This window comes from Monodelphis domestica, chromosome 1, assembly GCF_027887165.1.
Source record: "Monodelphis domestica isolate mMonDom1 chromosome 1, mMonDom1.pri, whole genome shotgun sequence".
Classification (NCBI taxonomy): Eukaryota; Metazoa; Chordata; class Mammalia; order Didelphimorphia; family Didelphidae; genus Monodelphis; species Monodelphis domestica.
This window is the reverse complement of record NC_077227.1, coordinates 220,952,932-220,978,644: the sequence shown is the minus strand read 5'-3', so window position 1 is coordinate 220,978,644 and position 25,713 is coordinate 220,952,932. Positions and strand designations below refer to the sequence as shown.

General features: G+C 31.8%; 1 protein-coding gene across 7 annotated transcripts in view; it reads right to left on the bottom strand.

Moving 5' to 3' along the window:
• The window catches only part of NOVA1 (NOVA alternative splicing regulator 1), a 168,808-nt gene that overhangs the window by 17,555 nt on the left and 125,540 nt on the right, over positions 1 to 25,713 (bottom strand). For 6 of the 7 annotated variants that reach the window (XM_056810443.1, XM_007472538.3, XM_056810445.1 and 3 more), the window contains 2 exons: positions 22,583 to 22,749; positions 2,511 to 2,582 (listed from right to left, as the gene is read on the bottom strand). In XM_056810443.1, coding sequence (XP_056666421.1) covers positions 2,511 to 2,582; positions 22,583 to 22,749 — 239 coding nt within the window. The remainder of the gene's footprint in view (positions 1 to 2,510; positions 2,583 to 22,582; positions 22,750 to 25,713) is intronic. The other variant, XM_056810444.1, reaches the window with a different exon arrangement.

Sequence of the window (25,713 nt, the reverse complement as noted above, 5' to 3'; positions counted from 1 at the left end):
CTTGGGAAACTAGAAACTTACACAGCTAGATTAGAAAAAAAGTTGGTCCCAATTGCAGTCATAAAAAGGGTGCTTACTTGGCAACTATATGCATGTTAGTCATGTCTATCATACATCTGTATATCTACTCATCAGGATCTTTCACTTTTATTAGATTATCCAAATTCCTTCCTAATGTATAGAGAAGCAGGAGAGAGGGTACCACTGGAATTATATTAAAATTCGAGGATCCAGAGAGAAAAATATGGTTGAAAGTATATGAACAAAGATCAGTGGAGAGTAATTTGTCAAAGAAGTATACTTCAGACCACCTAGATAGAAAGAAGCAATAGATGAGATCTCATTTTCATATTGAATTCCATGTGACAGTTCCAGTAGAGCATCACTTTAATACTAATCACTATAACATAATAATATATATATATATATATAATATAATGATAGCTATAGCTGGGCAACAATTATGTCACTTAAATCTCAAATGAACATCTGAGACTTAAATGCATGCATTATCACATGCTACAAAATTACCTGTAAAAGTAGTTCTATGACACTAGGGAATATTGTGATTAATAAAATTACAAACTAATAAGAACATTAAAGATTAATAATAAAAATAACTCCTTAAGACAATGTTCTTATATCCTTTCCCTTTATATCCTGTTTAATATCATATAAAAAATATTCTGCTCATTTGCCTAAGAACAGAAGAATACATGTTAAGAATGAGATAATTTATCACATGTAATGTATATCCAAGGATAGAATGATAGAAGCATATACTATTATTATTATTATTTTTTTAAATAATATAACAGTTTTCTTTTGGGGATAAGAAATTATTTTCTAACTATGCATTATAACAATAAAAATTAATGCAAAAATACTAATGACTATATTTGACTAAACTAGCATTAGAAAAATATAAATAACCATCTAAATAATTTAATAAAACAAATAAAAATTTAAGGAAACATAATCAATCCTGTTACTTGAGCACTTATATATTTCTTAAATTCTAAGACCAGGTACTTTTGTACTTGAAAGTTTATGTAGCACCCTAAAATGGACTGCATACTAAGATATGTAACTCATTAGCTAAAGTAAGTGAAAGCAGACACCATACTGAAGGGAATTTTTTTGTTTAATCTTTTGAATAATGTCTGACTCTTTGTGACCCCTTTTGGAATTTTCTTGGCAAAGATATTGGAGAGATTAGCCATTTTCTTCTCCAACTGAAAGGAAGGAATAGGGCTACATAGAACTTGAGTTAAATTACTTAAACCGTAGTTCTTGAAATCTTAAATTTTGTTTTTAAATATTTTTGAACAGTCTTGTGTTATGGAATTGTAGTAGAATCAGCTATACAGTTTAAAAATTCATTCAAGAAACACAAATTTATAGTCTGTATATTTTTCATAAGTATTAATATTTTCAATGCATTGCTAGATCATATGCTAATAAAATATTTTGTGAATTATCTATGCAAAAAATTTATGAGCACAGCAATTTTCATAGGATTCAAGTTAAAGAAACTCAAATTTTTATCACCAGTAAGTAATTTGCAATTAAATAGAAATAAAAATTCTGAATCTGGAGATTAAGTACTTATTCAGACTAAATAAAAATGTTTATGTAAGAGAATTGATTTTTTGAATTTTTATAATTTTATATTACTAAATATTCATGAAGAACAAAGTCAGTGTAAATCTGGATGTTAAGAGATGAAATGAATTGAAATTTTACATTAAAATGCTAAAAGGAAACCAAATCAAACCAAAACAAACAAACAACAACCAAAAACCACACACACACACACACACACACATACACACCAACCTAAATTTATAAGGAATAAACTATATACGACAATTATTTTTTTTAAATCCTATTTTATCAGAATATTGTAAACATTATTTTGCTATTCAGTAAATATAGCAAATAGTACTTTAAGATCATAACAAAGCATTAGTTATTAAAATGCTCAAAATAATTTTAATTGATTCTGTTTTACTCATCATAAAAGCTAGTTTTTCAACTATGTAAATTAATTTTCACAGTAAGATACACCCTAGGTTTAAAGCATATTTCAATTTCATTGACTCAAAAATATGAACCTTCTGGCACGGTTATTTATATATTTAAAATTGATGTGCAGGAATAAACTTTTCTTAGGGCATAAGAAATTCTTAGACTGTATAAGAAGAAAAAATATTCACTGAATTAATTGCCCTTTTCAGTAGCTAAAATTTAATGGGGGAAGGCACCCTGCTTTTGAATATATTTATTTTGTCAGTAGATTCACAATTCAAATAAGTTGCCCAAAATTTTACTATTTGTTTCACAAAATGTGAACTTTTAAATTATGACACTAATATCTTTGATATCTGTGATCATGGGTGCATACATGTGAATGAACGAATAAATCCTTAACCCACCATATCTTTTTCTCCAGTTTGCAAGCGATCACCCGTGAAAAGTATGGTGTAGATGATAGGATGATACTGTACCTGATTGGCTCTGGAGGTGGTCATGGGATCAGATGGAGAGGACTTGGTGGTAGTTGGGGAAGATGGCAATGTCTGGGAACAAAGCAGTTCAGGAGCAAATCAACCTTTATAAGCCTTAAACTGATCATTTAAACAAAATAAAAGAAAATAAAATGTAATATAACGAGAAAAGAATCCTAAGAACAAAATCATCTCCTACCCATTCGAACTTAATGGAATTTAAGGTCAATTAAGTAACTAATGCATGTAAATATGCATGCATAAGCATGTAAAAACAAATTAATGAATTGAAATCAAGATGGTGATTGGGAGAAATTCACATGAGTAATATAATAAGAGGTATCCTGACCATATTCATGTACTGTAGAATATTTTCTTTCCCCTCTGGTCTTCTTGGGGGAAAAGAGAAAATAAAACAAAAATTCCAACAAGTTCAATGAGCCCACTTCAAAGAATACTTCCAACAATCAACACAATGTCTGAATTTTGAAGAAATGGTGAAATGAAGTTTATTTTTGCATAAAATTATCCACTTTTCTCATCTATTAAATATAACCAACAAGTTGATTTGATATTAATTTAGGGTTGATATCTAATTACAATTACATTTTAGCTACTGAGTTCTTGATAATGATTTGTCTTCTGAAATCTTAATTGATATTTTAATAAAGAGCTATGTGTGAAAATGTAAACATTCACCTCATGATGTTTGAATCTGCAGTCAATGCCATCACAAAAATTATTACAATATGTTTCCTTAAAAGACAATTCATTTGGGACAAAAAAACCCATTAATAATGAATTGTAGCAGTACCCTATGGTTTAAAAACTCCCACAAATATAAAGTAGGAGTTATATTTTTTGCTTGTTTTGTCTAAATGCATACATATACTACAAAACATACTATTTTGAAGTAAAATATTTTGTTAGATCAAAGAAACAGCAATATTTGGCTCATAAACATAAAATGTATTCTCAGAACATTAGATTTAACTTAACAAGATATAGATTATCTAATTCACCAAAAAAATTACTTAAACATGACTGCTACAACATATATATTCCCATTAAATTCAACTCTGTGTGTGTTTATATTTTAAATCCATATTCATATCCATATATATACATACACATATATTTCTACTAGGATTTATGATCATACAAATATTAACCAAAATGACTTGGACATATGGAAAAGCTTAGCTTTAACAGTTCAGCTGATAATCTTAATTTTCTTATAAAATAAAAAGTTTAAGTGATATGAAATAAAATAATTCTACATTTAAATTATCTGATTTTCTTTAGATATATGCACATGCACAAGCTATAAGAATAGAAGAGAAAAAACTCATAGGCTATAGCATATGTTTAATTTAATACTGCTTGGTAAAAAATGATTGGATCTAGCCAGGGCATGGAAATATTTTCAAAAGATTCCTTATTCAATGTGTATCCTCACAGCTAGGATGTCATAAATTATTAGTGCATAAAAATTCACTGATATTGGATAAATATGAAGATGGAGGATTTTGAGAGAAATAAGTCCTGACATTCTGATTAAATTTAAGATTTTAAATTATAAAAATAAAAACCTTCTAAAACCATATAATGAAAAGAAATAAACTTAATACTTAAATTTGATGTTCACTCAGTGAAAACCTGACTATTTTTCAAAGATACTTTAGTTTATTTTAACTTATCTTTTAAGAAATATCACTTATGCTTATTTCCAATGTAGATTTTATTTGGGTGACATGTTAAAATCTTGGCAATGTTAAGATTGAAATTTTTCATAGAAATTTTTCCACTTGCACTATGTATGTGTGTGTTTTATAAACACAAATATTTCACATGGGTTATATTGTGAAGCAGTTCTCTGTTTTTCTATTGCATATAGTATCACTTCTATAGGACAGGTATATTTCGGCCACCATGGAAGATAAATAAGGAGGTCTTCTGTTGTTTCTGCAATAATTTAAAACATGTGCTATTTATTAAATCAAGACTATAAAAGTACTTAAAAATGAGTTCGATTGCTAAGTAGTGAAAAAGAGAGTCTGTAGAACTGCTTCACATATTTGTTGAAGCATTTTGAATTTATGTGTGATGAGACAGTCTTCTAAATATGTACTTTACTCACATAAGGCCTATTTAGTCTTTTGTGCTACTTTATTGTCAGGTGATAATTAACAATCTTGGAACTGAAGTTAGCAAGTCTACATATTTCTTAAACCAATGTAAGAGATTCAACAGTGAATGATGACCTTTAAGGTTAGTCTGAGCAAAAAATCAGCTGAATAATGGCTTGCCCTCAGATGGAAGAAATAATTAGATTTTTATGAACAATCAGTCATTGATAAATTGATAAATATAACTTAGAGGAAAATGGGGAAAAAGTTAATATGGGATACAGTTGCTATAACTGTTCACATAGTTTCTGCTCTCTCAAGCCATCACCTATTTGTAATTTTAGCTTTCTTTTTTTTAGATAAACTAGTATTTAGCAATTTATTTATAACTATCTTTAGCAGAAATTCATTTTCCCTAAATGACTACTTTAATCATGAGTTTTTTCTGTTTTGCTTGATAAGAAATTGTATAGAGAACATTCTTATAGAAATATGACATAAACCACATTTCAAAAATTTCTTTACTAATTTAGTTGCCTTGTGACTTGTATCCTAATTGAACAATAACTAAACTATATATAATTTTTTCAGTTCAAATTTACAAGCAAACATGAAAAGTCACTTAATGATTGGTATTAACTTTATAGAATTAAATTAGTTCATTAGTTAGAAGTAGGAGCAAAATTTGGGTGATTAAAATAAAACCTTGATGAAGTAGAATACAGCTCGCCAGAACCTTTAATTAACCAGATGTTTAACAATGGAAACTGATTCTAAAAAAATGTCCCAAAGGCACTGCAATGTCTCCAATGAGGAAAGTTTAATTTATGTTTACTGTAGTGCATGAATTAAAGCAACTAACATATATCCTGGAGAGGTTTTCACTTAGGGTTAAATTTTTTTAAATCTTTTTTCAGTTACAAAGAAAATTCAATTAACCCAAACACTGAATTCTCAGAGCACTTTATTTTGTTTTGAAATTGCATCTTACATTATTTAGTTAGGGAGCAAGCTTAATGGTTTTACTTAGGTTTCAGATAAGGTTGGAGTTTGTTGTATTCCTTAATTATTTACATATTATAACCCTCAATGAAATGAAAGATATTTGAGGATTGATACTATTTTTATTTTCTATCTTTATACACTTGACACCTGGCTTGCAAACTTCCAGATAGGTACTTAATAAATGCTTTGTGAATTTGGCATAAAATGGTATGGCTTTCCACATTTCCTTCCTACTATAGAAGCTATCAATTGACTATGTTAATAGCAAATTTCCCTTGGGGGAAAAAAAAAGCAAATGGAGCAATATTATTAAACAAAAGATTTTTAAAAACCCAAGATTTTATAAAACATCATAAACTCAAAGCAAATGTATTATGAATATATTAGTGAAATTAAATACTTTTTCTACAAAGCAAAAAAGACTATCAGAGACACTTTGCTAATTAAATGTTGGGAAAAAAATGAGTTTCAATGTTTCCAAAGGCATTTCAGCTTCTTACTACTCATAAAGACATTAAGAATTTGAAAACAATGTGTCAGTATTTTCTAATTCCCTTAAAGAAATGAGGAGAGACAGGAAATAATTTGAACTCAATAATTTCATTGAAAAGCATTTCAAACCCTCCAAAACTCTAAAACTCTTTACACATACACACATAAAGATCTGCTTTAAAATGTACCTTGTAACTACAAATGATAGATACCATTGTTTTTCTCTTGCTGGAAAAGCTGAACAGAAAAATCTATATAATACCTTTTGTAACAGCAACAGGAATGACCATTTAAAAATAATTTTACATATAAAATATCTACATTTGTATAGTTTAAATTTTGATTTGGTGGATTCAAGTTAAATATCAACTGAAGATACAAAATATTTTATTAAAATGTGGCATATTTCATATCTCATTATTAAGGAGAAAAATTTATTATATACTCTCAACATTTTATTAAGTTTACATTTCTTAAAGGATTACATTTTTACAACTGAAAACAATAAATGAGAGGACAGTTATTTTTTAGGCCTATTTATTTATTGTATCCATTCAAATGAGTAAGCCTAATACACTTATCTGCATGTCCTGAATGACTATTGAAGATTTATGCTTCAGATACTTGAAAGGTTGAATTACCTATTAGAGAAAGTTTGAAGAACTTTATTAATTTAAATTCCTGAATAAGTAGAATTTTTAAAAAATTTAGGGACATTTGCAATAGGTGAGCTCTTGAATGTTGAAGTAATTAAGTTTCTGGGAAAGAGAATTAGAAAGTGATTAGAAATTATCAAATGAATTCTTATTAAGAACATAGTTTTCCAGAGTGAAGAATTTATATCATCACTCCAGTTTTTCTATAATTGTTGCTCATCTATAATTACAGGATAGTACAAAGATCACCTAGAAATGTTTGAGACAGCTCTAGCAGATAGTATTAAAAAGCAAATCTGAATTCTAAAGCTGACTTTACTACTGTGTGACTTTAGTTAAATAACTTTATTTTAGCTGGATTCTGTAGTTCATTGGGAAGATAGATCTCTCTAAAAATAAATGTTGGAAGTGAATGCAAATAAAGATGCTCTAGTTTTTAAGTGTGCTTTTAACTTCTGCTTTTATTTACCAGGAAAAAGTTAAAATCTGAATTGTTTTTAACAAGCCACAATATCCTGTTCCACTACCAATTTACAAAGTCTAACTTCCACTTAAATGACATTCACTGCTGCCTGGAAATCCTTTTATTCACCTTTTTGTTGTTCCTTATCACACTGGCCACAATGTCTATTTCAAATATTTTCCACTCCCCTTAAGTTCTGCATCTTCTCTCTTTCTCAGTTACTTCTAGATGAAGACTTTGCCAGTTACTTTACTGAGCTGAAAACTATCTCTGCCATGACCTCCTTCACCTAATAATCTCAATCACTTTATATTTCTATCTCTACAATCATCCATTCTCTTTTTAATCTCAAAAGAAAACAATTCATCTTTATACTAAAACTAAATATATGTATGTCTTGGATCCTATCCATTATTCTTTCCATTTCCCATATTTTAAAAATCTTTTTCCAATGATCATCCTGCCTTCGAAAAGATTTCCCTCTTCTTAAGGAACAACAAAATACCTTAAATTTATGATGGATCCTTGAAGCTTTTTTACCTACCTTACTACCTTTTAAAAATTTCAAAATATTTAAATGAGCAGACATACTGCTTCATTTTCACATTACCCAGAACTCCAATAACTCCCTAAAAAAAATCTGACTTCCTGAAAATGCATAATGATCTTCTTGGTATAGCCTATTTTTTTTTTTCTCCTCAAACATTATTCTCTTTGATTTTTTCTCCAGCATTCATATTCTTTACCACCATTTACTTCTTAAAACTGCCTTTGTTCTACCTCCCTAACACCGCACATACATGAGTTTTCTCTCAGTTCCTTAACCATTTGTCTCCTTTTTCTTCCTTCTATATGTTATGCACTATTTTCTAGTTATCAGAAGTTTTCTTTCATCTTTTCTTTTTCCCTAGATGCTTTCCTATGATGAACTGATCCACTGTCATGAATTCAACTGCAACTTCTACCTAAATAATTCTTAGCTATATTGCTAATTCCAGACTCTCAAACCAGCATCTCCAACTGATTGACAACTCCACTTGAGTGTTCTGCTGACAAATTAAATATTAACCTATCCAAAGCTGAAATCATGATTCACCACTACCAGTTCCTCTTTGACTATCTTTCTAAATGACATTCATTCATATAAATTCAAAACTTTGCATGTAGTAGACATAAAAAATAGTTAAAGATGGTTCTCAGTCAGTCCATAAATTATATTTATTTTCCCTTTGAAATATATATATATTTTAAACCCTTACCTTCGGTCTTGGAGTTAATATTGTGTATTGGCTCCAAGGCAGAAGAGTGGTAAGGGCTAGGCAATGGGGGTCAAGTGACTTGCCCAGGGTCACACAGCTAGGAAGTGGCTGAGGCCAGATTTGAACCTAGGACCTCCCGTCTCTAGGCCTGGCTCTCAATCCACTGAGCTACCCAGCTGCCCTCTGAAATATTTTTTTAAGATTCATCTTCTTCCCTTCATTTTCATTGCTGTGATTCTAATTTCAACAGGCAATGAAGAGGAAGAGATGGGTATGAGAAAGCTTAGTACCACTCTTGACTAGTCCTGCTCCTTTATCCTCTCTTTCCAAAGCTTCTGTCAGGACTCTAAGTTCAAATAACCATCATTTTCATGTTTGCATCTAAACCCTAAGATTCTGTCTCTTCCAGTCTATTCTGTCCTTGAAAGTGGATTTCTCAAACTAAAGGTCAATAAGCTTGGCAAAAATCTAGAACATATTTTTAAAAAGGATGACAGGAGAATTTAGGGAAGTGATGATCAGGAATCAACAGCTTTTTCAAGAATGAGTCATACTAAACTCATGCCTTTTTTTTGGAAAGAGTAATTACATGGAAAGATCAGGAAAAAAACTTTTATGTGTAGCACACCTGAACTTTAGCAAACACTTGCCAGTGTCTTTAACAATATCCTTTTGGACAAATATATTGATATAGAGGATGGATAAAAATAGAATTAGGTAGATTGAAAGCTAATCAGAAGACCAGACCAACATAACAGTAATTACTGTGACAATGCCAACTTGAAAAGAAATCTCTCCTAGAACTTTACAATGCCAAAAGGCTGATCATGGTGTCTACTCCAAAAAACATTTGTTATCAAAGACCTGAATGAAGGTACATGATATTCTTATTGAATTTTTAAATAATAAACACCATTTTGAGGCTGACAGAAAACTAACCCACAAGAAAGAATTATTGTAATCACAAATATCTGGGTATAATGGGATGGGTATTCCTAATAATATTAAATTTAATAGGGACAAAAATAAAGTCCTATACTTGAACTAAAAAAAAATTGCAAAGGAAAAGGCTGAAGGGGCAGCTAGGTGGCTCAGAGGATTGACAACCAGGCCTAGAGATGGGAAGTCCTGGGTTTGAATCTGACCTTAGACACTTCCTAGCTGTGTGACCCTGGACAAGTCACTTAATCCTCAATGACTAGCTCTTACCACTCTTCTGCCTTACAACCAATATAGAGTATTAATTCTAAGACGGATGGCAAAGGTTTTTATTCTAAAACAAAAAGGAAGCAGGGAAGATGAAGGTTTCACAAGTGGTTGCATTAAAAAGATCTAGGGGTCTTAGTAGATAGCAAACAAGTCAACAATGGGACATGACAGGTAAAAATGCTAACACCATTTAATACTACCATGGCTCTTGAACTCCTCAATGTGGACATTCCTTCTAATGATATAGATCACAAGCCATCCTTCCCTACCCACCTAGGGTGATGTGATGCTTGTATATGCTTTCCTCTAAATTCAACATATGCTGGGGAGGGGAGGGAAGAGGGGCTTCTCATATTCCCTTGATATTATGTTGCTATCAATTAAGCAAATGCGCTGTCTTTGGGTTATTTCTCACTCCCTTTATTGTTTTTTTCATAGTCGGTTCTCTGACGGTATCATTCATTCATACTACTTGTCCTATATAATTCCTCTTTTATAATGTAACATAATTAAATCATATAATTTTACCTAAAATTCAAATGTAACTATGATCACTCAATCTACCCACAAGCATTTAAGTCTTTTTGTGCCAGGCAATGGTATATTTTATGAATATAGATGTTCTCTCCAACGATTTAGATTATGATCCATATATGCCTGCCCAATTTGTGGTACTCTTCTCCATGTTCTCCCATTAAGTTTTGCCATAGAGGATAAAAACAACATGCTGATGGCCTTTAATTTCTCCTGACATCATGAGACCATTGTGGAATACAAGAGCTCTCTGTCAGTTATCTCTTGCTTGTTACATGGGTAGTCTACCTTCTTTTTTGATCATATATTTCCTTGACAGCAGGCTTTATTCTCCTTTTTTTATGGGGGGGGGGTGGCAGGGGAATTTGTTTGTTATTGGTCATATCTTGCTGCTTACTTATACCCAAAATGTCTCTGTCCACTGCCATTAGAAGATGGATTCTTATTTTTAATTCTTTAGAAGTTATAGGGTTCTATGACTCAGTTTTAAAGAACACAGGTATGTGTTGAAAAGATGGACCTATATTTCTGGGAAAAGTTTAGGATAATTAATGGAGTGTTGCAGTTTCCCAAAGACAATTCAGCTTATGCTCTGCTGGCTTGCACTGTTTGTCCTAGATAAATTAGTAAAATATGGAGCTAAACTTGGGTCTGAGTCTGACACTTAACAATCTGTGTGTTCTTGGTCTCTCACTTTACCTTTCTTAAACCAGTTATCTCATGTGTAAAAAATAAGTTTAAATTATATGACTTCAAAGATCCCTTCTAGCTTTCAACCTATGATCTATTATCTCATTGGTAATATATACTAAATATAATCTTAGGTTATATTCACAGAAACTAGGACTGGAAAGTCCTCCTGCAGAAGTGGGATTTGAGCTATGTTAAAGGAAGTAAGGGAAGATGTGAGTGAAGGTATGAAATCCAAGTATGAGGGATAGTTAGTGAAAAGGCACAGAAGAGGACAAGGACAAAAGGCAAGGATAGCAAATAGGCCAAGATGAAGAGGCTGTAGAATACACAGAGGTGTTTTCATTGTCAGAAGACTGGATATGCAGAGGAAGGAGCCAGGTTATAAAAAATTCTAAATGCCCAAGAAAGTGTTTGATATTTTGTCCTGGAGGTAACAAGGAAACATTGGATTTGACTGAGAAGGGGTAGTCTGTAGGAGCAGTCTGACATGTACTTTAGGAAAACCATTTTTGTAGCTGAATGTTAGACTGAAGTGGGAAGAAGTTGAGGCAAAGAGACTAACTAAAGGGTTATTTCAAGAATCCAGGCATGAGGTGATAAGGGCTTGCATTAGGACAGTGACAGTATTAGAGGTAAGAAGGGGCCATACACAAAAAGATATGAAGGAAGAATACAAGTAGATATTAGGAATAAGTGTAAAAAGACTCCAAGTTGCAAGCAAGAGTGTAACTAGGAGGAGGATCCTCATGCCCTCAATAATATTAGGAAAGTTGGGAGAGTAGAGGGTTTGGGTTAAAGATACAGAATTCTGTTTTGGGCATGTTGAATTTGAGAGGCCCATAATATACCCAGTTTGAGTTGACCAAGAGGCTATTGGTGATATGGGATTGGAAGTCAGTGAGAAACTAGGGGTAGAAGAGGAATGTAGGAGTCATCAGCATAGAAATCATTGGATTCATAAAATAGATCACTATCTGAGTTAATATAGAGGGAGAAGTGAAGGGGGTCCAGGACAGAGCTTAGTAGATATGACCTGGACAAAGAGCCAATAAAGATGAAGAAAGAGAAAACAGACAGGTAGGAGGAAAACCAAGAGAGAACACTATCCAGAAAACCTAGAAAGGCATGAGTACCCAGGAGAAGAAAATGATCCTAAGCTGCAGAGTAGTCAAAAAAGATGAGGCCTGGGAAAAGGCCATTCATTAGATTTGAGTTAGGAGATTATTGGTAACTTTGAAGGGAATGGGTCTTTTTTTCTGTATGTTTGTTTTTGTAGGGAATAGTTTTAATGAAATAAAAGGGTAGAAGCCAGAGCTTCTAGGAGGAGCAAGTGACAAGAAGGGTACTCGTTGTAGGTGGTTTTCTAGAGGATTCTATCCACAAAGGGGAGAAGTAATATAGCTATTGCTAGTGAGGATAGTTGGATCATGTAAGTGTTTTTTTTTTTTTTTAAGTATAGGTGTATGTTTGTAGGTGGCAATGAAGGAACCTGTAGATAGAGAGAGCCTGAAGACTGGAAGGAAAATGATAGAAAACACAATATGCTAAAGATGAAAATGGATGTGATCAAAAGTGCATCTTGAAAGATTTTCCTTAGCAAGGAAAAGGGCCACCTCTTCATGTGAGACAGGAGTGAAGGAGAAGAAAGCAGGGAATGTTATGTGATATTAGGAATAGGGCTGGGCTAGTGATATGAAATGAGGAGGGAAGAGGGGACCAACAAATGGTCTGAAAAGCATGAAGTAAAGTCCTAAGCTGAAAGGAGAACTTCTGGGTAAACATGGCTGCAATCTAGACAGGATTCGCTTCCTCTCCCCTAAGCTGAAAGGAGAGGATGAGGGCAGGGAACCTTGAGGAGAGATGAAAATGTCTGGGACAGCCATTATGCTAAGGATAGAAAATTGATTATGGACGTATACAAGGATTGCCTTGCTAAAAGGAGGGACTGGTTGCGATAATATAACAAAAATCTTGAGTAGTTTCAGTTAACATGGTTTTGTGGAAGAGAGGAAGATCCAGGATAGTGTAATTGGATCTAGTTCATTAAGTAAGCAAGAGAGGGAAGGGAGGAGAGTATAGCTCTCAGAGGCGATGATCTAGGAAAGAAATGAAGGGTAAAGTTTTGGTTTTAGAGGCAGGTGATTGAAGGTTATGGGGATGAAGTATATGTTTAGAGGTTAGGGAAAGATGGAATTATAAAAAAAGATTACTATCAAATGAAGGAATCTGAATCTTTAAGAACATAGAAATGATTCAATTATGAATGATATTAAGATCCAGAAGATTCAAGATTAAGATCAAAGATATTAAGATCACACATCATTTGAAAGGCTAAAGGACTTTGGGAGAGTAGATTGTGAAAATCTAGTAGAATGAGGAACTGACAGGTTAGAGTATTTGAAGGAACACCAGTATGTATGCTGAAATTTCCTATTATGAAAGCAGGAATTATGGTTGAAAGAAAGACAGTGAGCTAGATATTAAGCTTACTGAGGAAAGAAAAAGACTGTCCTGGGCATAAAGAGATAATGGCCACCAGAATCTGTACTGTGCGATAAATTTGAAAAGTGTAGACTTCAAAGTAGGAGAGATTGCTGAGGGATGGTAATAGAGGGAGATGGTGCAAAGGGAAAGGGGGATCCAGCTCCTTATTGACTAACAAGTCATAGGGATCATGACAAAATATAACCAGTGTTAGAAAAGAGGGTCAGGAATACAGTGTCATTAGGGGGGAGCCATTTCTCTGTGAATTGCAGAAGATGAAAGGGGAGGAAGAAAGGAAAAGACTTAAGATGAAAGTATGTTTGTTTACTATGGAGCAAAGAAAGTTTGTTGACTATTTTGTCCAAAGCATAGAAGAAGGGGCAGGTAGGTTTGGGGATTGATTATAGGGTGGGGAGGAGAGTGAAGGAGAATGGGATTAAGGTAACAGGTAAAGCAGGTAATTGGGGACTTGGAATCACAATGATGGGGCCTGCTACCACAGAAAAATGTAAAATGCTGATCAGAGGGAGGAAGGTAGTTACTGTTTAAGGTTTTCTCTTGAGTCAAAAGTTCTCTCTATCAGCCTCCTGCATAGTAGATTGTGATGGTATGTTTTATCTTATGAATCCCTGAAAACTACAGCACATTAGGTAGGAGCATATGAAAATACAGACTGAGGAATATGATCAGGAGACAAAAGGTGGAATTAGAAGGTGGATTTGGTCAAATGGTCTCTAAAGCCACAGAGAAGTCCTAAGTATCGGGAAGGTTCTTTAGGGAAGGTATAATAAACAGGTAACTGGCTATATCTCATTCAAAAACTAGTTTCAATAGACCCCTGTGCTCTATAGGAGCTGAGCTAAACTATGAATCCTCTTTCCTTCCTCAGAACCTAAGGTGGTATATAGTAGAGGAAAGAAGATTAGGCCTCCTATGTGTTGGGGGAATAAATTTGTATAATTGTGCTTATCCCTTTTGAAGTAAATATTTCTGTGTAAGAGCTAAAAAAAATGGAGATCAGTTTCAAGAACTGATGATATGAATTTTGAAGAAGAAAAAACTAAACGTCATATAAAAAAAGAACTAGACTTGTTTTATTTGGGCACATGAAACAAAACTAGAAACAATGAAGGTGGTTGGAACATGGTAACATTGGTTGCAATTCCAACAAGAGATGTTTTAATTCAACACAAGGAAAAACTTGCTAATAATTAAAAATGTCTAAAAATAGAATTACCTGCTTTAAAAGGTACTCTACTTATTATTGTGGTTCTTGAAATAGAGACCTTATTATAGATATCAAAGCAGAATATCCTGCTACTATGTAGGCTTAATTTGCTTTAAAAATTAAAGTTCATTCCAATTTTGACATTCCATGATTTTTTCTGATCATCACCATTTTATACTCAAAATTTTCACAGATTTGTGATGTCATTAATGGAAACATTTTTTCCATTGATGTAGAAGAATATCCCAGCCATACTTTTCTGCTCCTTTTCTTTTTGTAAAAATTAAAGAAAAAGTGTTTCATGAAATAATAAAGGACCTATCCAATATAAAAGGCATTTTTTGGGGTCTTTAGTATTTTTTAGACACTAGTGCAATAATCAGACTATTAGTAAATTGCTCATTAACAAAGCATGACTGTGTTATCTCTTTGTTCATATATGTTCTTATTTCGTTAGTGTCATAATTTGTAATGGTTTGTAGCCTTATGCCTACCATGCATCTTTTCATTGTTGTTTGGGTCACTACTAGTCATTACAATTCTTCTGACTTATATGGTTTCCTGATCTGCGATCAAGTAGCATCATTGTCAGGAAAATTCAGGTAAAATATGTGCTTTTATTATGGAGCAATTTTGGGTCACTGACCATATGCTTATTTTGTCTAGATTGCTAGTCATGGGCAGAGACCTCCTAAGTTATATGTATGGAAAGACCAGCTAAACCATATGTTAAAATATATTCAGGGGTTTTTCATATTTCTTGACTTTTCCTATGTGGCTTCTTATGTCTTTGAGAAAATGCTATAGGACTATAAAGCTAGATTCAATCAAGTATAGTGCTATCCTTAAATTAAAGCATGAGTTAAACTGTTACTACTGAACACCTTTCCATTCAGATTCTGCATAGAAACTGGTAAATATGTTACTGAGCTAAAATATCACTAATTAATGCTTCAATTAATTTTAATATTCAGAGAATCATTGAAAAAAGTTATTTTGAGGGTCCTCTTAAGAGGTAAGGGAGGCATCTTTTTGTAAATGATAAAAGTCTTTAGGGCTGTATTTTGTTCTACTACTGCTGAACCATTTTTTAAAATCAATAAGCAAGACACAGTGGGATCTCATATTCATTATATTTGTCAACTATGTGACTGTGAAGATATGGTCTGCTGAAGGAAAAAAAAAATTGAAAGCCAGGCTGTTCTCTGCTCATATGTTTATTAAGTATAGCTTTGATGAATAGCATTTTCATATAAGATTTTTAATGAACAAAAATTACCCCTTTAGTTTGATAATTGTCAATGTTTGATTGGTCCTATTTTCAGTTAGTAACATCTTTCCTTTTGATACAATCTTTCTTTCTTTGAGATATCTTGAAGATATCTCAAGTGTTGAGTATCTTTCCCTCCCACCTCTACTCCTCAGAGGGGCAGGTAATTCAGAGAAAATACTCTCCATCAACTCAAATAAACCATGAAAGAGTCACACTAGCTCATGAAAGGTTGACATAATTTTCAATTACTTTTTCATGAGTCTCACCTTTAACATAGAGACATATAAAAGCCTCTGACCTTACAGTATACCCCTAGGGAATTAGACTCCTCCTGGAAGGAAACAAAATCCAAATAACTCACAAAATCTAAATAACTCACAAAAGTAACAGCTAAGTCCAAATTTTGTTCCTCTGTACCATGTCTCAGGCCTTTACTAATCCACTAGATCCAGATACATGTGTGCAATCTTCTACTCCTCTAGTAGGCTAGAGAAGGCTTTCTCTAGAAGCCTCGTATTCAAAAACTCTTATTCAATTGCTCATTTCTTAGTACTTTTAAAATTGTGTTGCCCAACAGACAAATTTCTTCTGTAACGATGTGGGTCAAGTTCAGCAACTCTTAACTCATAAGTGGCACCAAATAGTGTGTTAGGTATTGAGAGACTAGAGTCCAAACAGGGTGTTTTCATTATTGTTGCTTTACTAATAATAATTCATGACAGGAACATGGGCAGATTGTTCTGTCTTTTTTGTTATCCCTACTTCTAGATTCATATACAAATTATCTTGAGAGGATCCAGTATATTTTATCTCATTATTTTGTAAGCTATTCTGCTTACTATTTTCCATCTTCTTACTTGCAAATGAATTTATTTTAAGCAAGTGTTTATTCTTATATTTGCCTCATCATAGGTGACTCTGGTAAGAAGACTATTCCTTTCAACTTAAGTTGATTATGCACCAAGAGCTGATTCTCTTATAACTCTCACAGCAATAACCAATTATCATTCATATTCAGTGATTTTAATTCCTTTCATGAAAAATATGTACATAAAATAAAGATATGAGGCATCTTAGTAGTATATGAGTCTTATGATAATTTCTTTATATAACCAAATCATTCAAAATATTTCCTATTTTCCTTCCCTGTGCCTAGCTCTAATTGGAGTCACTGCTTTTCAATGTGTATAGTGACTTAGTGTGGGTTAAACATATCAAGCTATTTACAGAATGTCTCTATTTGTTTATTTCCTGCAACAGTTGTTGACATAAAAGCTAAAATTATTGCATGGCATAATGATCATTGCCTTTTAGGTTCATGTTCTTATATTTATTTGCAACTTTTAAACTGATTTAGAAGTTTCATTTAAAGGGAAAATGCCAACATGGATATATATGATTTATATTCTTCAGTAGCATTTCCACTTAATGATTGTTACCAAAGAGAATACAGCAGTTAATATTTGTAACTGCTTTAAAAGCTGTGAATTTTATCACTATCTGGACACTGCTATTCTTGTAGAAGATGGGGCTTAATAGGGCTGAGGCTTCATTTTGTATTTTTATCCATGTCTCAGATTGTAGTGATCAAAAGGAACAACTTTAATCTTCCTTTTAAAGTATTTTCACCATGGCTTGTCATTGCCTATTGAAGAGTTCCCTCAATAGGCCAATCACAACTTAAGAGTAGTTCTGGTCCAAATGCCAAGCTCTATCTAGTCTGAAAATAAAGTTTCTCTTCCCAATTTCATTTCAACTGTTCTATAATGTATCTTCAATTATAGGAAAGGTAGACTTTATCATTTTATAACAAGTAAGATATGATAGTTAATGGAGCAGTATGTTTGGTGTTATTAGATTTGGATTCAAATCCTGATTCTGAGACTTAGGACTTTTACTTACCAGGGCCAATTACTTTCTTACACTTGAGGCTCAATTTTCTCATTTGCAAAATGAGGGATTTGGATTAAATGATCTCTATGTTTCAATCCAGTTTTGGAAGCTATGCTCTTTTGGTAAAGGTCAATTTAAATTCTGCTCTGTCACAGACTGTGTTGGCAAGCTGTTAACTTTTTAGTTTTAATTTTCCCATCTGTAAAATCAGGTAGTTGCACTAAATGATCTCTAAGGTACTTTTCAGCTATAAACTTTTGGGATACACTCTGAACCTCTTCTTCATAGAATGTTGGAATATTCCCTTCCCTTCATCTATCCAACCCCTATCTATCCTGTGAAGTCTACTTCCAATCCACAAAAATTTCCCTAATAATTATCCTATTTGTTTTTCCCTTCCTTTATTTATTTCTGAAATTACTGTTGGTACTACTCATTTTGTCCCTTAAATAATATTGCCTTGCTAAAAATGGATTCTTGTCTCAAGAGATAAAAAAAAAATCTGAAAGGCAAAGAAAAAGGCATAAATTTCATTTATATCTTTCCAGTTACCTATTACAATTTTGATGTACTTAGTAGTTCTCAATTTATACTTGCTAAACCAATGAATCATGTATTCTAAAATTTTTGTTGTTTATTTTTTTGGTGGTGCATGACTTGTGATTTCATTGGTGTTCAGAAATTTCAGTGAGGAAATTCCCTCTTACAGTATTCGAGAATGGTCTATGGCAAAGAGAAGGGAGGTATTTTGGCTAGGGTCACAAAGTCTGTGTATGTTAGAGAAGGAACTCGAAACCCAGTCTTCTTGACTTAAAGACCATCTTTCTAATAAAACCTTTAAGCCATGCTACCTTTCATTTTAAGGCTAGGGGAAATAAATCTTAAAAATAAAAATCGAAAACTCATCGATACTACTCTATTTTTATTATAATTATGTCAGTTTTGCAAAAAAAAATATTTCTAGAAGAACTTATGCACAATATAATTCTGAATCGGTTAGCTGGATTTAAATAAGATACTTTGTGATAATTAAGCAAAAAATCCGACATTTTAATCTGACATTTTTTAAGTACAAAAGAAAAAAAAAGTCAATGCTTTACAGTTTTCCTAAAGCATAGATTCTAATAAATGCTGCTCAGAATCAAGGGCTAAAAGGATCACAGACACTGTGATCAGAAGTGGGGCAAAATTGCTCCTCTACTAGATTCCACATCACTAAGCTTAAAGATTTGCATAAATAGTCTGCATGATTTAAGAATTGAGGACTTTTTTGAAACATGAAAACGAAAACATGAATAGTATACAAAGAAGTAGGCTTTATGTGGTCAACTTAAACTCAGTCTATATCTCAATAAGAAAATATAGTTTAGGGGTTTATGTATTAAAGAATATGATGAAAAATGTGTTATTATAGATCTTTTAAAGACAATGTTATTTTTTAAAAAGTCAAAAAGCTAACTAGAGTCCAAAATACTGTGTTACTAACAGCATTGAATTATTATTCTGTGCAAAAAATGGAAAGATATGATCTCGATCTTAAACTCTAATGTTCAAAATTATATTTTTGAAGCACCTCTTATAAAAGGAATCTTTTAAATCTTTTTGTTTCCCATTATACTTAACATCTCACTATTTTCAGGAGTAAAACAAAAAAGTACTATTCCCAAATTTTAAATAAATGCTACTTCAGCCCAAAGTAAATGAGGAAAAAGATGTTGAGTGATTAATCCCAAAGGATGTAAGATTTAAACAAAGTAACAATTTTTTTAATAAGAGGCTCTTAAATGGAACTCTATCTTAACTATAAAATATTATATAACTTACATATAAAATCTGGATAGTAGAGTTTCTTTTTTAGAATTTGGAATCTATAAATAAATTTATGAATTATATTCTTCAAGTTGTATACTAACTTACATTTACACAAATGAGCTGATGACTAGAGAATAAATGGTTAATAATAGAAACATAAATAATTTAAAAATATACTTTAAAATGCTATCACTTTGAAAGTCAGGGGATATGTGTACACAAATAGACTTTTTGGAATTATATAACTTGAAAGTTCGGTGAAGCCTAAGAAATCATCTAATTCAATTCTCTCATTTTACTAATGAAGAACCTGAGGCACAGAAAGGCTAAATGACCAAAATCATAAGGTTGATTGTTAGAACCAGGATTAGAACTTTCAATTTAGTTCTTTTTCCATTACATCATGCTGTCTTTACTTAAACAAACGATAAATTATTTAGCCTCCTTCCTTACCTTTGACTACTCTTCTGCTAATATAGCTTCCTCTTAAGGAGAACAGGGTATAAGGGACACATTAAATTCAAATGCACCCACTTCAAATGTTAAGGATTAATTTTTTATAGTGGAATTACTACTATCTAGATTTATCTGGGCAATTCAAGGTTTGTAAAAAGTTATTAAAAAAAACTTTTCCCCTCTTCTATCATGTTATATAGTTGGTTTGAAGCAATTCTATAGAATGCAAAAGTGATTTCATAATTTCTATGTTTTTTAATACTGTACTTAAATTTTAAATATATTACTATTAGTTAAAATGAAATTTTTGGTAACTGCTTTAAACTGGTATTATCCTACATAGGTTTTTAATTTAAAGTTGTAATCCTTACATATGTTTGCTTTACCTAGGCTATCTCTACAAGGCTTGGAGTAAGTATAAATACGCATTTGAAAAAATGATTTTAAATTTTAGCAAAACATGAGCTGCACAAATTAAAACAAACCAAGCTTTCCTTATTGTTTGTTGACATAATTTACTTCAGGCTCTAAATATATTATGACTGTCTGTAAACTTTATATGAATGTATATGTAGAGGGTTATAAAAACTTAATACAGTGATATTTGTGAGTTTTTTTTTTTTTAAACCCTTACCTTCTGTCTTGGAGTCAATGTATTCTGTGTATTGGCACCAAGGCAGAAGAGTGGTCAGGGCTAGGCAATGGGGGTCAAGTGACTTGCCCAGGGTCACACAGCTAGGAAGTGTCTGAGGCCAGATTTGAACCTAGGACCTCCCATCTCTAGGCCTGGCTCTCAATCCACTGAGCTACCCCCAGCTGCCCCCATATTTGTGAGTTTTTAAAAAACAAGCTGTCAGTAATTTGACTTTTCAATCTATTAACTACCATCAAAAATCCATTGACCTTGTTATGTTCCAACAAGTCTTAAGCCCTAGGTGGTTCTTATTTACATATTTCTACACAGCTCTCGATACCTGCAGATATGCTAGCCAAACTGAACTATTTCCATGGTATTAATCTTTCAAATTATTTTTATGCTTATGATACTTTTTTTTTACTATTCCTGAATATGTATCATAATTATAGTTATCATGCAGAAAATGGTAAAAAGAATAATAGAAAAAAACAATGTTTGCTAAAACTCAGTATTAATACAAGAATGCATTCATTTTATCAATTTATAGAGACTTAATTTTAGGTTAACTGAATAAACGTTTAGACTGCAACACTTTGCATTAAAATTAATATAAAATAAACTGCATATTGTACTATAACATCAACTATATAGTCTATATAAAAATCCTAGAGTTTCTGGATTCATATTTAGTGAATATTATCCTATAAATAAAAAATTAGTTTTCCACATTAAAGTAAAATACAGTTACTTGCATTACTTTTAATAGTAATAAACATAATTGGCTTTAGAAAATTTTTGGAACATTATCAACTCAGTTTAAAAATATAAACTTAATAAGCTTTGCTTGGAAATGCAATATACTATACCAAACATATTTATTCTATTCTTTATTAATTATAGATAATATTTATATATGTATATATGCCTTTATGCATACATACATACCTATATACATACACACAATATTTTAAAAATAAGTAAAATGTCCAGGTCAATCAATGAAGTAACAATGACCTTTCTACCAAAGTGCACTATTGCATCTATAGATTGGTTATAACTTAAAAGCTAAACTAAAAAGGTTGAAATACAGATCAATACTTCACTACAATTATACAATGTTAAACTGTTTTTAAAATGAAATACAGATAAAAGCAAGATTTTACCTATAACTATATAGGATTTCCCATATTAAATCAAACATCCTCAAAATCTTAAAAAAATAAACTTATTAAAATTTTACTTACAAAATATTCTCATAAAATTAACATTGAATCATAATGTCTTGTATAGAATCAAGTCTATACTTATACAGGAAATAATACTTGATTGAAAAACCAAATAATACTTCTAATGTATACAAATTTGCTAATGCTTGTATAAGTAGATTTTTAAAAATGTTGACTATGACAAACGAATTAGCAAAGTACGATTGCACTGTCAAAATAATTCCAAAACTCTAATGTGGGCTCCAAATATGATTTTTAACAGAAGAATTAGGAAATCTATGGATTTTTATTACTCTTGATGTTTGTTTCACAATTAATAAAAAATGAATCCTGCATTTTTAAATGAAGAGAAACCTTACAATCTAATTAGAAAGTATCAATGGACAATAAAGAAGTTTATAATGAAAAAATCCATAATCTTACTCCTTATTATAATAATCTATATACATTAGGGGAAGAAGAAACAACTATACAACTACAGAACAAAGGAGGTTATGATGACATTTTTTAAAAAAAAGAAAAACTTAAAAGTTAAAGTTTGGTTTACAAGATAACCTTTTATTTAAAATGAATTTGTACTAAGGTGCTAATGCTTCTCTTTTAATTCCCAACCAAACACTCACTTGTTTGATGCGGTCTGGATTAACTGTGGTCTGAGGTTGTAGAATACTGACTGGTTCTGTCTTGGCCACATTTTGGGGCATTTCTCGAATCTTCTCAGCAATGAAGCCATGGACTGCATTTAATGCTTCAACTGTTCCCTGGATCAAACACACCCGTTCCGTAGTGCCTGTAGATAAAAGATTAATATTCAGACATATTGTACTGCTTTGAAAATCAAGTAGCAAGGTATATACTAAACTAAGAACATTTTTTAAAGTCAATTTGATGGACTAATATGAATAATGTCCTTTTTATAGCTCTAATTTATGTTTAGATAATTTGAGTGCAACAATATAACATTTGTAGGGAAGGTCTATTTTACATTCATTTTGTTCCTCCTTTCCACCTCACTTTCATATGGGAAAATAATAAGCACTCTTTATCACCCAGCAATGTCCTAGTCAATAATATATTATCACTCAAGTCAGCTAGATTATAGTTCAATACAAAGGTATCTGCTTCAGGGGAGTCCATCACATCTTTTTGTCAGTCAACAAAAATTTATTAAATGTCTACTAGTGATAGGCACTATGCTAAGTGCTGGGGATACAAAAAAAATAAACAACAAAATGAAAACAAACCAAACTAGTCCTTGCTTTCAAGGAGCTCACAGACTAAACGGATGAACAACATAACAACTATGTTGCAAACAAGCTGTGAACAGGATAAATTGGAGACAATCATTAGAGGGAAGGCTTCAACATTAAGGGAGAATTGGAATAGGGTTCTTATAAAAAGTGGGATTTTAGCTGGGACTTTAATGGAAACCAAAGTGTGAGAGAATTCAAAGTAGTGGAGGCAATCAGAGAAAATGTATTCCTGGGAGATGCACTGTCTCATGCAAGGAATGGCAAGGTCATTATCATTAGTATTAAGAGTTCAGTGGGATAAGTGGAAAGCAAAGAGGGGGCTTAGTTATGAAGGTTTTTGAATTCCAAAAAGGGCCTTCTAAATCTCTTTCTCCAAATATCATTTCCACATCCCAAGGAAGCATGCACAGCAAACATGAGTAGGCTGACAAAGAATCTAAGAAATTATTCCCTTAAACTGTTGCCATGAAAGGGAGAAGCTGATTAATTCCATCAGTGACAGCTTCTCTGGACTGAGGTAGAATGTTCACTGAATAAGAAACAGATAGTTGTCCTCTAGGTTCACACTTGAAGTCTTTTCAGTTTAGTAGGATCTGCCAGAGTTTGTGTTCTGCTGGCAAGTAAATCTTCTGAATATCAAAGCTCAAATATCAGCAAAATTGTCTCACTACTTTACTAAAGTGCTACTATTGATTTCCAGGTGAAAAATCAGCAAAAAATGAAGTTAACTTGTGTATACGTGATCAATTTTGTCTGTTCGTTAAATTAGTATTAGCATTTTACTATAAAAAGTTAAATGTGTAATGAAATTTAATAAATATATGACACAAGAAGAGGCAGCATGGTACATAGGGTGATAATATATACTGAAAGGTAAAATAGTGGTAAATAAATAAATAAATAAATAAAGGTAAAATAGAGTCGGGCTCAAGACCAAGAAGAACTGAGTTTAAGTTCTACTTCTGATACACATTGGCCATGTGACCCGAGACAAATGATTTAACTTAAGCTCTGGAGAATTCTCTAAGAAGCTATGTTTCACAAAAATTGTCAATCTATATTGATGGAAGAAGTATCCTCACCCAAGAATGTGTATTATCTATTCCTATTATATGTATTTCTATGAGTTCTATTATATACTGCTATTGCAGTTATCTCATTGATCATGGACCTTATTTTCTCTTTAACGAACTAAATCCAGGAATTTAGAAGGCACTCAGATATTTGTAATGAATTAATTGGGAAAAATTCTAGGATTTTTTTGACAATCACAAAGAATTATGAACCTAACTTTTTCACAATTAAAAAAGTTTCAATTGTGCTCTTTAATCTGTGCTCTAACTTTTAAAGATAATTTGCCTACTACTTTCTTCAAAAAAAGCCTTTGCTTCTTTAGAAATAGTGCCAAATCATAGGAGAAAAAAAAGTCATTCATACCACTTACAAATAATCAATCGATTACGGTAGAGATGAATGAAATAGGAAGTTAACTCAATGCCTAATTGCTGTAAGTGGTAAGTCGTTTCAAATTAAGCATAAGACAGATGTACATCTGGCTAACTATGGAGTTAGTCACATAGATTCCAGTTATTCATACTGAACTGGAAGACTCCAAATTTGCAAAAATTAATGAATGCAAACTATTACATATATTAATTAGCATTTGCAATCCTATGTATGTGATATCTATGTATAAAGACAGTTACATATAAGTACTGGATCCTAAAGTTTACATTTCATTTTATGTAACTGAGATAATACCTTTATGAAAGAAATTTAAAACATTACAAATTTAAGAATGGTGTTATACAACCTTCAAATTCATAAATACTTGTAAATATAAAAACATTTCATTACATAATGCTATCCATTTTGTAAAATAGTAAATATAATGACAGGCCATATATACACATTGTAAGAAGGCTGATTTCATGAATAGCCCATCTGGCAAGTCTCATTACATTACAGTTACACAACTTAAAATTATTTGAAATTTTAATTTGTTTTGCCTTTTATTAATTTCTGGGTCGTATTTTGTTTAATATTCCCAGATTCAATGTATATTTAAAAGTATAAGAGTATAGAAAACAATCTATAACAAATAGCAATCTGATAGCAAAAACATTAGTTTTTAAAATATTCTATTTTCCCCCAAACTCACATGCATATTTTCATTGGTTCAGGTTAAAGGTTATTTGCTACTCACTCTTGGCCCTCATATTTTAAAAATCTCAAGTAACTCTTAAAATTTTTATGTAAATTATATATCCAAATAGAAATTGAGAATATATGTATATATTTTATATATTAATATATATGAACTAAAATGAACTATAGGACAATTAATATACACTTGAATTAAAATGAACTGCAGAACAAACTGCAGAATAATTCCCCAATAACTATTAAATTAAACTATGGCTAAAGTATATATAGTATATAAAGTAATATGTTTTCTTCAGTTGAAAGTTTCTGCTCTTTCAAATTAGGAAGGATATCCA